This window comes from Rhipicephalus microplus, chromosome X (genome assembly GCF_043290135.1).
Source record: "Rhipicephalus microplus isolate Deutch F79 chromosome X, USDA_Rmic, whole genome shotgun sequence".
Lineage (NCBI taxonomy): Eukaryota > Metazoa > Arthropoda > Arachnida > Ixodida > Ixodidae > Rhipicephalus > Rhipicephalus microplus.
This window is the reverse complement of record NC_134710.1, coordinates 16078269-16095637: the sequence shown is the minus strand read 5'-3', so window position 1 is coordinate 16095637 and position 17369 is coordinate 16078269. Positions and strand designations below refer to the sequence as shown.

Sequence of the window (17369 nt, the reverse complement as noted above, 5' to 3'; positions counted from 1 at the left end):
ACAGAGTAGACAGCGCTTTGTTTGTCGCCTATCAGCACTGGCACATACCCACTCTGGGGCATTGGCCATGAAAGCTTGTATTAGCCTATAAGTGAAACACTGATTGATATCAGGCATCGCAAAGGCAGCCAAGAAACACCCGCTGCATAAAATCGTCGTGGATGTTGACTGCAGGCAGACCCGCACTCTCCACTAAAATGTTACGGGGAGAAGGCGTCTGCAAAAAAACCTTTAGATAAACAGGCAGGCATACAATATGAAGCCCAGTCTGCACGAGCTCGCACTAAACATCGTCCTATTTCCTATTATGTTCATCTGTGGCACCCAGTAGCAATATTGCTACTTGGAATATCAGGAGAAAGCTATGTTTCGGTCATTGTTACAATATCGGGTTTATGTTCATCAACGAATGCTTCAAGTGCTGCGATTTTGTTCATGACACCTGTGGAATTTAGGTTCACTATCACTAGGCTGAGGGGTGTTTCATTTACACTCAGTTTCTTGCCTTCCAGATGACAAGCGTCTTTCCTACGACTACCCTGGCTTTTTCTGTTCATCCCAGACATAGAATTATCGATTTATCTTTCACAAATGTGACTTTTTCACCTTTATCTCAATTCCTCTTGCTGCTCTCCCTTAGTTTTTTCCGAATGTTATGCACACAGAGCGAAAACATTCGGCCACAGACACACTAGAATTTTTAAGCTATGAGCAAGTTTTTATTATTTTGCCTTTTCCTTAATTTATTGCAACTTGGTAACAGGGAACGTTTTGTTTTCTGTTGTAGGGCATAGGTGGTGCATTTTCTTAATTCTTGAGGTGATGCCAAGAGTACTTTTAATAAGTTTTTCAGGGATTTGTACACCTAGGTAATTAGCTTTCTCATTTTTCTGTTCCAGAATCTCATACATAATTTGATTACACCTTCTGCTTCTATTCTTCAGGTGATTAACATTGAGTTGAAGACTAGTTATGGTATTCTCAAATGTATTTATTTTATCCTCAGCACTAGCCATTCTGCCCTCGAGGTTTTCCAAAGTACCTAATTTTAGATGAATGACTTCGAGAGATTCATTTACGGCCTTGTAATCATTTATTAAAGCACTAGCGTCCGCAGTCAACTTGCAGAATTAGGTCAAGACTTCCTGATTTCCAAGGCCCGGGTTACTTTCTAAATCGCCAGGAAGCATTAATAAGTAAACTATACAATGGCACACAATTGCATAAACTTTAACTGAGCATGGCAGCACTACAAGACATATTACATTACTTTTGTAACATTTGCCAAAATGTTTTATAACCTGAATCAAGAAGACAAAAGGGTTATTCGGCACGTTGATACCGCCATGCCCAGTGATGTTGCCAGGCACACAGCACTGTTTATAGGTGTAACATGTCAATAATGCTGGCATCACTGGTATGCCTCTGAGAAGGGAGTGGTCCAGTCGGTCCAACGGCCCAACAAAGGCCCCATCGCCTATTTTGTCGTTCGGTGCTTCGCAGCAGTTTGCACATGGCAAAGCAGTCAGCACCAACACGGTGCACTGGGGTGTCCAGATGCCATTTGGGAAGTAGTCGCAAGGAAATAGAAGACTGAGCACCTGGATCAAAAAGACGAAAGTGTTATTTGACATGTTGAAACCGAAGACGCGATGTTTCAGTCACATTTCTCCGCAAAATACTTGATTGTTAATGTACATTATGGCAAAATTCGCTGCAGCACTGTGCTAATAAACGAATTGGATGCAACAGGGGCAGTTTGGCACAGGTAAACAAGTCTTGTGCACATTGGCACAGCTGTTCTGCAGCTGCCACTTTTACACGTGTAGGCAGGCACTCAGCTTTATTTGTGACTGTTAATGGTACAAGAATGCGAATGTTCAGCCAGAAGCAACAAAGGCATCAGATGTTTCCCAGCAGGGACATGCTAAAATGTACGAAATAGCAATGAAGCTGTTTCAAGTAATTGGATTTAAAATAAATCGAAAATGTAGCCCACCAACCAAACGTTTCATAATTGAAAGTTTGAATTAAGAGTCTATCACAACTTGGGCATATATTGAAGCGAGATGAAAAGTAAGGTTAGTTGCAAACTATACATGTTGACCTGTTGTGCGTGTGTAGTTATGCGCAGTTCATAGCCCATCAGCACACAAGTTATGCAGTCACTAAAACTTTAAAAATGATTCTATTAGAGACCATGGCAATATCGAACGAAAAACCATGCAATGTCACTGTCGCTTGAAGCTTGTGATAGTTGCCCCGATAATTTCAATGCACTGCATTAGTTCCTTTTCTGTGATGACTAAGGGCGGTGCCAGACGTATCTTGTCTCCATGAGTTGGCTTGGCAAGCAGACCATTTTCCTTGAGCTTCAAACAGATTTCCCATGCATCAAGCCCTGCAAAAAAATGTTATAAGCACTCTACTAAAAAAACCATTCCGAGAGCTATGCAGCCAACATATTTCGTTACTGACAGCTATCAAGTAAAGCTCATGTTTGAAATGCTTTTGCCTAAGACATCATCAACTGAAGTCGTATCGCTGTATGCCAAAATAATGCACTGTTCAAATAAGTTCGATCGTAAGACAATATCAGTTCACTTCTACTTAAGCTAGGTTTAAAAATTATGTTGCTAGCCCTTTAACTTCTGGGTTTACTATACCAATAGCAGATCCAGTATAACATGAATTAAATAAAGCTTGGACATCGAAATGTCTTAACTATCCAGAAATTGCAAGATCATTATGCAAATCCAATGAAAATGTATAGCATCATACTATGCCTGAATCAAGCTCGTGCATGCTGCTCCAATAGGTAGTGGATACGATGCTTGGCTGGTGACCCAAAAGACAAGGGTTTGATTCCAGCCGTGGCTGTCTCACTTCGATGGAGGCGAAATGCAAGAGGCCTGTGCTACCGGTGCACGTTAAAGAACCCCAGGTGGTCGAAATTACAAACCACTACGGTGTGCATCATAGTCATATTGTGGCAATGGCACAAAAAGCTCCAGAAACTATCAACTGATTCACCTCTACATTAAAAATAATTAACACACAAATATACTTACTTCTCACAGCTTTGGCAATAATTTCTAGCATTAGTGGAAATTTTGGCATAGCCAGCCAGAAGGGAAAGTCCCTCCCACGAAATATTTTAATTTGACACATGTATATATGCATGCACAGATCCAAGCAAGCACAAACAGCCATAAAATATTGTTGCCAACTCACCCCAACTCTAATAATTTTCTAGCAATGCCCGTCACTGAAATATATATATGCCAATGAAAAAACAGCACCAATTTGACAGCTGCTGTGAAACAACCCTAGAAATCTGAGCAGTAGAAAATACCGCATCTACCGTATTTACTCGATTCTACCGCGCCCTCGATTGTAACGCGCACCCGGTTTCCACGACGAAAAAAAAAAAGCAAGACATCGATTGCAACGCGCACCCATTTTTCTCGTTGGCCCGCACGATCACACCACTCGAAAAAACGACTCCTTTCGGGAGCGTGTTCCATTTAAATATGCGGTACGGGGGAAGCTTGTGCCCATCTGACGTGTAACAGAGCATTGCCGTCACTGCAGTTTTACCGTGGACCGATGTCAGCACGCGAACTTGCTTCGCCCCCTTCTTTTCGACGGTTGTGGTGCCAGGCATGTCGAAGTAAAGAGGCGTCTGATCGGCATTCCCGATTTGCCCAAGCAGGTAGCCGTTGTTGTGCCGCAAGTTTAGGACGAACCTCTGAAAACTGTGAATGTTTTCATCGTACTCCTCCGCAAAACTTTTCGCATATGCATGTTCCCCTTTGGAGGGAAAAGCCTTTCCTCTAAATAAAGTTAGTTAGCCAGCACCTGCTCGCTTTAAACTGGCTCTGCATTAGACCTTTTTCCAAGACTAATTGCATAGCCCGCACTTGGAGCAGTTCTGTCGTCACGGGCCGCTGTGCCGCTCGCTGCTCAAGCACATACTTGCCGAGCAGCTCTTTAATTTGCAAAAACCGACCCTGCTGTGGTCCACTGAAGCCTTTGCGTGAAGCTTTGCTGTCGAGAATCTTCTGCTTTTGTTTCCGCCGGTCCCGCACGCACGTTTCGGGAACTCCGAACGACCGCGATGCGGCCCGATTTCCGTCCGTTTCTGCACACGCCATAACTTTTCTTTTAAAAGCGGCATCGTGGCGCTATCGAGTTTTTGGAGTCGGCCCTTCCACGCCGTCGATGCTAATGCACTACTAGATGACGAACTCCTCAGCACACGTACGAAGTGCCACACATGGGAAACACATAGGCAGAAATGGCCGACGCGCCATGCCGACGCACGTAGGGGGCGGCCATTTTGGATTTGCCGATGGCAATAGATTGACCGTAATTTTTTTGTTCGTACTCGATTCTAACGCGCATGCAATTTATAAACTCGCTTAACCGGAAAAAAGGTGCGCGTTAGATTCGAGTAATTACGGTATGTTATGTCGTTGCCTTACTTTTTAGCACAGTTTTTTTTTTTACATTTTTTAAGCACTATAGTCAGGCTTCTGGAACAGTAAACAGTAAGATTGTGCAAATATTCCAGCATTTCGAATACTCGAACGAATATCAATGTATTCGAATTCACTTCAATTTGAATTCAATTACAGGAAATTTTGAAGTATTCGAAATAAACAAATTATATGCATATTAGTCCACACGTAACCCCTTGTAAAGGTGGTTTCACTGCTCTGGGGTGTGCCATACTGTGAATACAACTTTCGAAAAAGAAAATCCACACTGCCACGAAGCCCAAGGGTACAACAGCCAAAATAGAATTTGAAGCAATTTGCGGAGTAGCAAAATCTCACTTCGGGTTCACTAAAATGCAAATTTTTAGCAGATTACGGGAAATAAGACACATATTTCTTTAAACTCGAAAGGCCGAATTCGGAGCAGTATAAAAAAATGCTTATATTTAGAAAAAAAAAAAGTACGTGCAAACCACTGAACATCATCTAAACTGTGCAGAGTAAACATGAGCACTGCTATTTCAATAAAATGAGTATTTTGAGCCACCCCACTGAGCAAACAATGATAAAGTCCACATTAGCATTTGCTTTCACATAACTTGTGTATTTACATGCAGATCTGATAAGCTGACGACCTTGAAAATCAAGGTATTTGTGGAACTGAGGAGTAGGGGTGGCGAAAAAAAAAAAGAAAACTGGTGCAGTTTGTCTTTTTTTTTAGGGCAGCAGAAGTGTCATACACTACTCCACATGATTGCCAGTAACTTTTTCAGACCTCAGCGATCATACTAGTGCTCACAATTATGCGGTAGTATATAGAAACATGAGTAATTGAACGAAATGTGCTGTGTCCCGTGAGTAAAGCTAACAGCCCCTTCCAAATCATAATACGCTTTTATGCGGAGCACCAGTGTACTGTGGCAAAATTGATTCAGGCAGCCTTCTGCAGGGGTTAGAACAAGACCAAAAAATTTTTGAACACCGCTGCGCCATCATCTCTCTTTTTTTTCTTTCTTTTTTTTTTTTCTAAGGTGGGGGTCAGGTTAGGGGTACAACATCTCGGCGCGCTTGCAAGGTGTTCTACCAGATAAATTAACAACGGCGCGCTTCCGTTGGCCCTGCGACAGCACCGAATATCTATCGCCAGGGCAACACATCTAACGGAACTTCAAGAGAGAAAAATTTCTCATGTGCCATTGGTATGGTGACCAATAACATGTTCACTGACAAGGCCAGTGTGTGCAGCACATCGACTTTGTTCATGCGCGAGAAACACGGTATGCGTTCCCAGCTGTAGTCGCTAACATGCCATAGTCGCTCTTGCTAACTACAGGGGTGCAACAGCCGAAACACAATTTGCAGCAATTTTCGGAGCCGCAAAATGTTACTTTATGAGCACTGAAAATCTAGATTTCTCGGGAAGTATTGGTGGCTACAGCAACGCATTTTGGTCTCGAATTTCCGTCATCTCACCGATAAATATACACTGCGGTGAGCAGACTGATGGGCACGCAGCATTGTTATTTTATGTAGTTGATCGCGTCTTGCAAGCATAAGGCAAGTGCCTAGACTATTTTAAGTATATTCTAGGCCCTACAGTTAGGGTCAGTGCACTTTGGCTGATGGCGCAAATTCCAGGTGGCCGACGTGGCCTGCATTTCTCCCCGAAATTAGCGCACCAGAGAAACTTTTGAGGCAGGCTGAGGATTTCAGTAGAGCGTGGCACAATTTCAGCAAATTTCACAGTTTTGGCGCAGCTCGGCGCAACAATCGGCAATTTGATCAAATTGGCGCAGCTGTTGCACCTTTGTAACTCGGAAATTCATATTGTGTGATTCCTGGTTACACAATTCGAAATGTGTGACGCCTGGCTGTTATTTTACTCTTATGCACGCTATATTACTGATGTTAACGTCCTTCCTTGCCTTGCAGTTGTGAGCACTAGCATGCCTCTGTGGTGAATACTGGGCTGCCACGGAGAGGGCCTAGGTTCGAACCGTATTTCATGTTTGATATTTTTTCTTCATTTCACGCAACAGCGGTTATGAACACCACTAGCAGCGTCAGTGAACTGTGACACCAAATACAGCCTTTGTTGTGATCTCATAACAACTTTCACTGTAAAAATATCAAGAGGCCACTGCCAATCAGACATTGACTGTATTTTGGAACCGGCGCTCACCTATAGATTTGCCGCCGTAGCAGAGTCTTTGCCACAATGCGAAAATGTGATGGGTCAATCAAAAATTGACTATACTTGTTTTCAGGAAGTTTGAATACTTTGAAAAATCTAATTCCACTGCGAATTTAATTGAACAGCAAACACTAGTAACAAATATTCAAAAATTTGAATACAGTATAACCTCATTACAACAGACCTCTATAGTGAAGAGAATTTCTGTCTGTTGTAAAAGGAGTAGTATGTGAAATCTAACTACTGTTACAACAGACTTTTGTGGAAACACGGGTCTCTTAACACTGGAAAGAATCATGAGTCATGTTGAATTTATTCTCCATGGGGCATAAAAAAAGTTAATTTCTTGGAAATCATTTTTCAGTGTCTATAACATTTATTTTTATTAAAAAATATCTTCTATTTTGAAAACTACATAGAAGGGCTGTAAAATGTTTTTTGCGCCTGCCAAAGTGGTGAAAATCACCGTGGAAGTTACAAAAAACAACGGCGTATTTCAAAGTTTTATACTTCCCGATGATACAACTGCTCCCTAGTCATTTTGGGCTCGTCTTAGAACTATTTTGTGAAAAGCATTCCATGTTGAAAAAGCAGAAGTTTAAAATTCATTTGGAAGATTCTGATTGGCTGCTTCTGCCGTATAGCTCCAGTACGCCTGCTTCGCTAGTCCGATGCTCGTTCCAGATACACCTCCGAGATAGCGTCATCTGCTTCTTGTGAGTCGCGAGGTCACGGCTGTCTGAAATCGCACTACTTAGTGACATTTTCACGCTCGTTTTGTGTTCACGGGTTGTTAAGGCAGGTACAAGCAAAATTTCAGTCTTCAGATTACGATCCCATGCCGTACTCATCACGAACATCGCATGTGCACGTCTCGAACCGATTGTAATAGCATTGACTCGTTGGCGAGAAGGTTATGCTTATCAGTGCTTCAGACCTTGCGACGAAGACCACTGCAGGACAGATCTTTGTACTCGTGATCGAGCATGTCATACTTTCAAACATCAGGCACCGCAGCCATGCACATCCGCGCTTTCTGCTCGAAGTCACGGCTAGGCCTAGCTCCGCCCCAAATTTGGCGGACGAAACCGTCGTTCTACCGGATATGCGAAAGCGAAGAAGCCAAAATGTGTTTTGTCACAAGCAACAAATCCCATTGGCTACTGCCTCCTTAGAACCACGAATCTTGCGCATCGGTAGCGGGCCCCAGCCATGCTCGCCATGCACTGACCGCTCGGAACAGCGGTGGCAACGGCCAGCAATGTAGCGCGTCAGTGTCCTTACCCGCGAAATCAAGCACGCTGCACGTCGGTTTTTAGTCACTGTAGCTAGGCACAACTCGTCATTAACAGACCAAAGATATGTGGCTTTTGTTCTTAAATAGGTACGCCGGTATCCACGGCCCCATTCCCGTCCGGAAAGTATGCCAAGCAATTTTTGAAGTCAGAAGTTACTGAATTTAGGATGTCCGCAGTACAAAAGTCCGATGTAAAGACGTCCTGACCACCTTGCTGGCCTAACATTTGAGTCAATCATATGAATGTCCATTGCACCAGAATTCGCAGTAAACGAAGCCCAACCAATGGAACAAATAGAGAGGTCGGCATACGGTAACCCCGCAAATCAGTATGTAGTAACCGAATGTCTGTTGTAACGAGGTTATGCTGTATTCACACACCTCTAGTAGTAATATTCGCTGGGGTTTCACATGCTAAACATGATAATGAGGCACCCTGTAGTGAAGAGCTTTAGAAATTTTGACCACTGGGGGTGTTGGTCAACGTTCACATCACATAGTACAAGGGCCTCTGTAGCATTTGACCTCCCTCAAACTACAACTGCAGCCGAGACTGAACCTGTGATCTCTGTGTTAGCGGCCCAGCACTGTAACCACTGCACCGCCATGATGGACCGCATGAATGAGCAATGCAGCCCATTCATGCACTCACTGAAAATAATTATCGCTTTACGGTCATTATAAAAAAAATTTTGTTATAGTTTTTTAGGTGTGCAATGCTATATAAATTTGGTTATATATTTTTTGTTAATTATAGGTGCGCAATACTAAAGTTAGCGCCGTGGGGTAACCTTTGGCAATAAAATTTTACCCTCAAAAGGTTAAATGTGTTTCGTTACTTTAAGGTGTGACAGCATTATCGAATAAAGTGCCAGTGCACTTATATGTTTATTGTCTTCAGCTTTTTTTAATTTGACCAGCTGAGCAGACATCAATAGCACACATTTGTTTATTGGTCTGTGTACATGCGTGTGTGCGTGTATGTTAGCAAGAGAAAGAGAGAGAGCATGACTGTGACACCTACCTGGTGCCACGATGATTGCATTGAGCAGACCTTTGCCTCGAACTTGGGTGACAAGGTCTTTTGGTAGTCGGCTCAATTCAGCACGAACGATTTCACCAAGCTTCTGAGCATTGTCAGCAAGTCGTTCTTCTTCCAGCACCTGGTAAAGTTGAGGGTGAAAAGCATTCAAACACATTGCATGAGACCATTGAGCAAGTAATAAGTTAATGAGTTATTTAAAGATAAGGCACTGAGTAACAGCAAGTATAATTATATAAACATCAAGCTTCTAAAATTGGACACTCCACTAAGAAATTAGGCCTGTTGTAGTAAAGTTTTGAATGAACCATGGTGCAATCAGGTAGCACATAATGCAGTCCCAGCTTAAGCTCATTACACTTAGTTATGCCACTGTTACTCATCTTGTTTACTTAATTAAAGGGACACTAAAAGCAAATATTAAAGGGCCAGTAAACAGACTCCGACTTTTTTTTTTACACCCCCCATACAAGCTCGGCAATTCGTAGATTAGACCGCAGCGATAACGTTTTATGATTATTACAGCGCTGTGCGGCGCAGAGCCTCTATTTCGAAAAACAAAACCCACACATCTTTCCTACACCTGACCGACCCCCTTGCACGCAGCTCGCCGAAGCAGCTCGCCGACTGGTCTAAATCAGGCATGAAAAAACAGTAGTGAAGTCAACGTCAGTTCCTGTTCCCACCCACAGCTATGAAACAGGCCCTTGTTTCTTGGCACTGCGGTGAAAGAACCAGCCTCGCAGTTGTCGCGTACACGTGTACACTCCTCGCTCAACTACAGCGCCTGTGCGCACGTACGAACGTACTTCGCCCTTGACATGAGCAACACGGGTAAAAAGCGTTGCTCTGTTGTCGCCTGCATGTCGAGCGACTGGGCAGCGGAGAAGCATCGGCACTGGGTGCCTCACGATGGAGCCCTGCGCTGCATGGCTGAAGCGAATCGGCCATCCAGCGACGTAAGTCGGGAACCTGATCGTTTGTAGTCGACACTTCACACCTGACGCTTACACAATTGACCCGCGGCTGGTGCAGCAAACGATAAACAGACAACCACGCTTCGCAGCAAGCGGAAGTGCGTTGTGACTGACTGAGTTCTCTGATGACGTCAATCGCTGACGTAGTGTTGCATTGCCGAAGTGGGTGGAGTCACGACGATGGGCTACGCCTTCCCCTTCATGGAAGGAAGAATGGGGGCGAGGCCGCGCGAAAATTTGAAACTGGCTTGGACCGATGTTCTAACCCCTGTAACTTTCTTAATATAGCACGTATTCGCAAAATGCTTGCGGCAGCATGTTTGCAAAGAAAAACTGCACATATATCTTTTTTTGAAATTTTTTGGACTTCGGGGCTGTTTACTGGCCCTTTAAGTCGATGTTGATTGCTGAAATAGCGGTTCAGAAACCTGGTAGTGCTACTTTTGTGGCAAGGAAGTGCTTATTTTAAAATAATATCACGTTTCAGTGGTCTGCATTTTCTCAATTTAGTGCAGCTAGTTCGATTATTAGTGATTAATAGTAGGCGAAAAGTTTGAAATCATTGAGATTAATTTTGCGAATGTTCTACTCGTGGTGCATGTGCTTTCATGCATTTACCTTAATTTCTCGGTAAGTAGGGCACTGCTGTTGATAATATTGTCGTTTTAGATGTCATACATTGACTTTCCTTCTGACACAAATTGTTATCTAACTTTAGCGTCCCTTTATGAAGCGAGTTGACTAAGTATGGCATACCTCAATATTAAAGCAAGCAGGATAATGCAGGTAATACTGTGTTTACTCGCGCGATCCTCGCACTCGCATAATTCACGCACCCTCTACATCGCCCAACAAAACTACGATTTATTTTTTTCCGCGAGTAATTATTGCACCCCCAAAAATTGCTGAAATAATGTCGTCTGCCCATTCCAGCCACTGATGATGATAGCGTGCATATAGTTTCCTAAAATTAACTAGAGGAAACTCTGGCGCTGCGATCATTTAGGGACCATGGGAATGATAGGAAGTACACAGATCTGCTTAGTTTTCGTACTTGCGGGCAGCAAATCGCAATATTGGCTTCATTTATTGCTGGTTTCGGTTTTGTTTTGAAAGAAAGAATGATTCTTTTCAATATTGTAACCCAATTCAAAATGGTAAGCCTAAAAGAATAAGGTGGTGAAGCGCAACCACTGAACATTTATTGATTTTTGTGTCGTGAGAAAACAGCTCCAAGCCACACAAACACACATGGAGCCAGAAGCAGGCCAGAATTTCGAAGATTAGACAAATCTGTGTAGTACTCATCATTCCCTTGCTCTGAAGCACCGTGCATTGCAGGTTCCATAAACGTTAGCACCAGAGTTTCCTCTAGTGTATACAGTTAAACCTGGATATAACGAAATTGATAAATTTCTAGAAAAATTTGTTATAAAAAGAATTTCGTTACATGCAAGTTTGGTATGAAGATTCAGAAAATAAATGCACAATTTAAACAAAAGGGGGACTGACAGCCGAGCTAACCCAAAACATTTATTTTACAGTGAAAAACTGCATTACTGCGACAGCAATTATATGGACACTCTCGGCGGGTTTTTGCTGTCGCTGCCATGTTCCTGTCGCTGCCAAATTGATAACACGCCCCCGCGCATCATAACTTTCACGAGCGGGTAAAAGCGCGCGAGCGCTTCTGAAGCAGAGACGAAATGAGGCAGCCTATCTCTATCGACTGGAAAGTGCATAACATCTCCCGCGAGTTAGAACTGCCGTCGAATGCTCAAACAGAAAGTAAACCACCTGTCTTAAACGAGCATGAAACAAGGGGGGGGGGGGGGGGGGTTATTGCTCGAGTAGTAATAATGAACTTGGACTTTAAGGGCGGTCGCGATCGCTAATGCGCTTGCTATCTCGACGAGTATTAGTGCAGTTTCAACGCGAAGGGAATGTGTGAAAAGAGCGAAGTGATCTTTGTGCGCCCGGCAAACGCAATCACTCCCGTCAAAGTCAAAGGCGCGCGATTCTCCCCACCGAGGGATAAACGCGCGCGCACAGTCATATAAACCCCCTCCCCTCCCCGCATTCACGGGGCAAAGTACGCGTGGGAGATAAGCGCGCGTCGGCGCATCGTGACGAGCTGGGCGCCGAGCGCGGGTGGTTTTTTTTTTCTTTCTTGAGTTTTCATATATATATATATATAGGTGTGTATACATACAGGGTGAATGAACGCGTAAAAAAAAAACAGCCGAGACTGTTCATATACATAATTGCTATTGCAATAAAAAAAAATTTGCCCTAAATCTGCATGTTACACTGCAAATGTCGTTGAAAGACGATAGTCTTGCATCCGGAGAGAGTGAACAAAACATTTATTTGATGTTCTGCGCAAGAAAATCAGTAAATAGTATTCTGGAGGCGCTGCGTTAGAGTGCCTTGAGCGTGCAGCAGAGGCGAACGAGCTCATCGAGGCACGTTAGACACGAGCGCCATCTGGCAGTTATCTTCGAAAATGAAGGAAGACTTGTGCACCTGCAGAGAAAGATGCGTGCCATTCTCGGAGGCGATAAGGTGCAGAACGGAAAGCGACCGACAGGTGCCACCACTGTGTCGTTTTAGCAAAGCGTTGGTAACACTTGCCTTTTTGAGCATCGCGTTGCACTGTCATCGCAGCATGTTTAACGCTATGGTCCTTAAAATTACTTGTGTGTGCCTTCTCTAGTATAAAGGCACACATACAAAACATCGATGTGTTGTTATGGAACCTCAGATATGCGCAATGATTTCTTTTTATTTAACAATCGCACAAGTATGAACGCTAAACCTTGAGTAATATTGATGGGCGCTGCGGAGAGGGTCTGTCGTTCGAGGTATCGTTAAGGGCGGACAAACAGACAAATGTGCAGACAGACAGGCAGACCAAAAATTTTTGTCGAAGGTCCTTAAGAAAGACTATCGCCTTTAAAAAAGCAAAGCTGAACGTCGTCGGGGGACACATTATGCGCACGCAGTGAAACTATGCACGCGTGCACGGCATCGAAAACGAAATGCAAACGACACAGACATCGCGGAAAACTATTAAGTAAAGCACCCTCCATATGCAGCGTGGCCCTACATATGTGACGCAAACTAAATGCGTGGCACTGCCAGCGCGCAAAAGTAGTTTTTTTTTCTTTTTGAGTAGGGAAAGAGAGGGGGGGGGGGGGGCACACCAGCGCATGCGACCACGGCAGCGAGAACGAGGGGCAACACCTGCTCGTAGGTTGCAGGCCTGCCTGCCCCGCTTCACGCGAATGCGAGCCGCGTACCAGCCGCCGCCGCTTCGCGATTCGGCGGCGGCGGGACAGCCACGAAAGATTCATGCTCGTAACAAAATCTCAAAATGCGGAGCGAAATTCCTAGATTGTCCACGGGTAAAATTCGTTATATCAAGGTTGTCTCCCGCAGTTACTTTGTTACATAGAGGTCGCAAATACATGTGCTTCTATAAAGCGACAACGGGGAATATAAAAACTTCGTTATAGCGAGGAATTCGTTATATGGAGGTTCGTTATAAGCAGGTTTAACTGTATTAGCAAACTCTATGATAGCCCACACCATGTGGCGCCCTCTCCTAATCATAAAGCGTACTACTATTGCACAGAGATTCAATCTAATCCAAGCCATGTCAAAGTGGCGAGTGGGCGTTGCAGCGTGGTTTGTACGTTGTGTCCGTGATGTTATGTTATAGGGTGTTACAGAAGCTACACAGCTGATTTCAATTTGAAAGTGATTGGTCATGCACTAAAAAAATGGCAACATGGCAGCCAGTAGGCCCTTCGGAGTCTACGAGTTTTGTGCTTGCTACTGTTTGACGGCAGCTGAAAGCCACCAAGATGCATTGGGCCTTCTGTGTGCTTGAGACTAGGATGGATGGTAAACTTTATTTCGTCAGAAGACAACTGCGGACAGGACAATTCAGTCAAATGGCCTTCACCCCAATACTGACCTCGTACCCTAACCTTTTGCGGGCTCCTGTTGAGTGACGAACACTACCGCTACGCTCGCAATGCACACAAGCTTTACATACAGTATTCTAATTCTCGACTATTTGCTTGCGCCTTTTGTGTCTCAAATAAATTTTGCCTTGTGCTGAACCTGTGCTTTTATTATTGAGGTAAGATTTAATTAGTACTTCTGAAAGCTTGCAGTTAGTTACTGGCATGAAAATCCCGATTTGCGGCCACTTTGTTTTTTTTTTTTTTTTCGCTGTGTACATTTTTGCCGAAAGTTTTTCCCGTGTAATTCTCGCACTCTCCAACTCTGCATCGGTTTTCTGCCAAGAAAGTGCGAGGATTATGCGAGTAAATACGGTACAGGTTGTCTGAAAGGTACTTTGCTAAGGTGAGCAAATCGATGTCACCTGACTTGAGAATTAACGCTGTCACTTCATATGTGGCTGCAAGCAAAGTAATGGCAACATCCCCAGCAAGAGAATGCCTGTGAATTCGCCCTATAAGCAAAGACAGACGTACTGCCAAGGCACAGTGAAGAAATTCACCAATGGCCCCAGTCAGGAATTTAGCATTTGCCCTAGACTCATGTCTGACATACTGCCACCCAGTATCAACACAAAGAGGAGCCAATCAGTCCTTGTGTAAACGCTAGTCACTACTTGCATCCCTCTATCAGGTACCAATGACCAGTTGATTACATACAGTTTCGATTTAGGTATTATTCGATAAAAGAGCACTGAATACCTTTACAGTACCGTCGTATTCCGGCATAACGAAGTCCGCTTTATCAAAAGTTCCACCACAACAAAGTTTTTTTTTTTTTTTTCATTCCCTGTCTATGTCCCATAGCGTTCTATGCTTTAAAATTTCCTCCAATACAAATTACTTCACAGCTGCGTTTCCACATAACGAAGTTTTTTCTGGACCAACCATGAGTGAAAATGATTCAAGTTACATCTTTCTAATATTTTTAAAAAGGGTTTTAGTGCCTTAACAAACTATCAACTTTAATAATATAAGAAAAAAGCACATGAGAAGCTGCTCAGAGCTGGCATATGAGGCATGACAGAGCCTTGTCGCGCAACCCAAACAAAACAAAGCCACCACGCCACGACACTGATTGCAATGCAACGCGCTCTTACACTCATTTAGGTTGAGAAAAAACAATTTTGAATTGTGTCTGCGTGCAAGCAACATGCATATTTTGATTTTTATAGTATTTCCAATTGTTTTTTACGAAGCTTATGAGAACGTTTTTATTATCGGGAATTACTGACTAATGTAAGTTAAAAATTGAAATTGCGAGATAAATCCCGGCAGGGTGCGGCGAGGCGTTCAGGGTGATGGCTTCCAGCTTGACTAGGGCTAGGTTCACATGTTAAGAACTTGCATGCATTGTTTCCCAAAGCTGGGGTAACGTGAACAGTCATGTCGCAGCGGGCAAAAATGCGCAAGTGTTGTCACTTGAAAACAAGGGCGGCATTATCACAGATGCTGAAGCCAGACGTTGAAGAGCAAAGATGCTCTAAACAAAGCTTTAGCTGCAGGGACGTCGGCGAAGCATAAGAAGTTGAACCAGTCAGTGCACGAAGTGTTGGACAAGGCGAGACCTGGTTCGTGGAGACACAGGCCAAGAAAATAGCCCTTAGTGGTGATACTGTGCGGCAGAAAGCGCTGGATTTTGTTTGTATGCTCGGCATAGACCATTTCAAAGCCAGCGTGGGCTGGCTGAACTGATTCAAGTCCCGCCATAGTATCATTGGCAAAATGTTGTGTGGTGAAGCCACTTCAGCGGATAAAGAGGGAGCCGCCGCGTGGATGTTGGCCAACCTCCGAAGCCTCCTGAAGGACTATGCACCATCGGATATCTATAATGCCGATGAGACTGAATTGTTCTACGAGATGCTTCCACGAAAGACTCTGGATTTTAAGGTGTAGTGCTGTCAAGGCGGTAAACAGCAAAAAAATAATAACTGTGTTACTGTTACAACAAAACAGCAAAAATATAATAACTGTACTACCATGAAAACGACTCGTCAACACGCTGACAACAGCCTCATGGAAGTTGTCAAATACACAAATTTGATGCCATGGGCTAAAAAAAATCGGTGCACTACCCTACCTTAGAGGCCATGTGAATGCCGTGGGGTAGCTGGCTTTCACTTATGCTCTGCTGCTATTAGTAACCATCGAAACTTCAAGCTGAGGGGAACTTCACTTTTTCTAATATTTTGACATTCCTCTAATTTTTTCAGTGAATATTTGAATATGTGCATACTAATTATGGTAATTGTATTTTGTTCGAAGGTATATATTTTGTATTTTGTTTTGCCGCAGTGCCCTCCCTCTACTAGTTGGCAAGCTATTTCAAAAGATTAGTTTCGTTTTGAACACATCTTATAATTGGAAACAGTCCCATGTTTATAGCGCAAACAATGCAAGCATAAAATTTTTCGCCAAACATACCAATATTCGATAAAATGTTTCTTGATACAATCAGATAAAAATCCTACCATTCGGTATTCCCACACGGCAGCCTCATACTCAACTTTTCTTCACCAAAGGCAGCAACCAACACACGCAGGGTGCATTGGAGCTGACAAGCATACCTCAAGTGCTGCAACAGCAACTCTTGCTCCCAGAGGGTTGCCACCGTATGTGGATCCGTGCTCTCCAGGCTTTATCACCAGCATAACCTCGTCATCCGCCAAGGCAGCAGAGACCTGGAGGTAAACATTTAGTCACTTCATCAATCGAGCTAACTGGCACCTCCAAGCTTCAAAGGCAGTTTCATAACAGCATACGTGAAGCTTTGCATTGGCTGTAGAAGCACGAACCATAGGGATAATTGGTGTGACATCTCTAGGATGAAGAGCGGAAATATTATCAACGAAAAACTACAACAAAAAGGGCACAGCACTGACCGAGCATCGTTCCTGATAACATAACGTTAAAGAGCTTGTTTCAAAGAAATTCTAATGTTGGTGTCAAAAATTATGAGCAAAAAATCATCGTTGTCCATGAGTGGAAATTTAAGATAAGTACAAATAAATAAAAATAATAAAAAGACCTTGTGCAAATACACAAAAATAATAAAAAGACCTCAATTTGAGGGGGGAATCAAACTGAGGCCTTCTGCTTGGCAGGCAAGTGCTCTACTTCGAGCCACGCTTAGAACTACTCCTGAAAAAAAAAAAAAAAAACCTGATATGCATGTTATGTAATAAGAAAAAGAGTGTCCATAACACACGTAATGTTGTGTAACAGAAGCATAGAATTGTTGGGTGAATGAAGCCTTGAGAATTGCATGAGTGAGGCGTTCAAAGCCCCACGCATTGCCAAGAACAGAGACATATTTAATAATGATC

At 43.4% G+C, this 17369-nt stretch overlaps 1 protein-coding gene across 1 annotated transcript in view; it reads right to left on the bottom strand.

The window, feature by feature from the left end:
• Nucleotides 1–2169: 2169 nt before the first annotated feature.
• Oat (Ornithine aminotransferase precursor) overlaps nt 2170–17369 on the bottom strand; it is a 61067-nt gene continuing 45867 nt past the window's right edge. The window contains exons 7-9 of the mRNA XM_037426606.2: nt 16611–16724; nt 9018–9156; nt 2170–2401 (exon numbers count right to left, since the gene is read on the bottom strand). Coding sequence (XP_037282503.2) covers nt 2232–2401; nt 9018–9156; nt 16611–16724 — 423 coding nt within the window. The 3' untranslated portion in view covers nt 2170–2231. The remainder of the gene's footprint in view (nt 2402–9017; nt 9157–16610; nt 16725–17369) is intronic.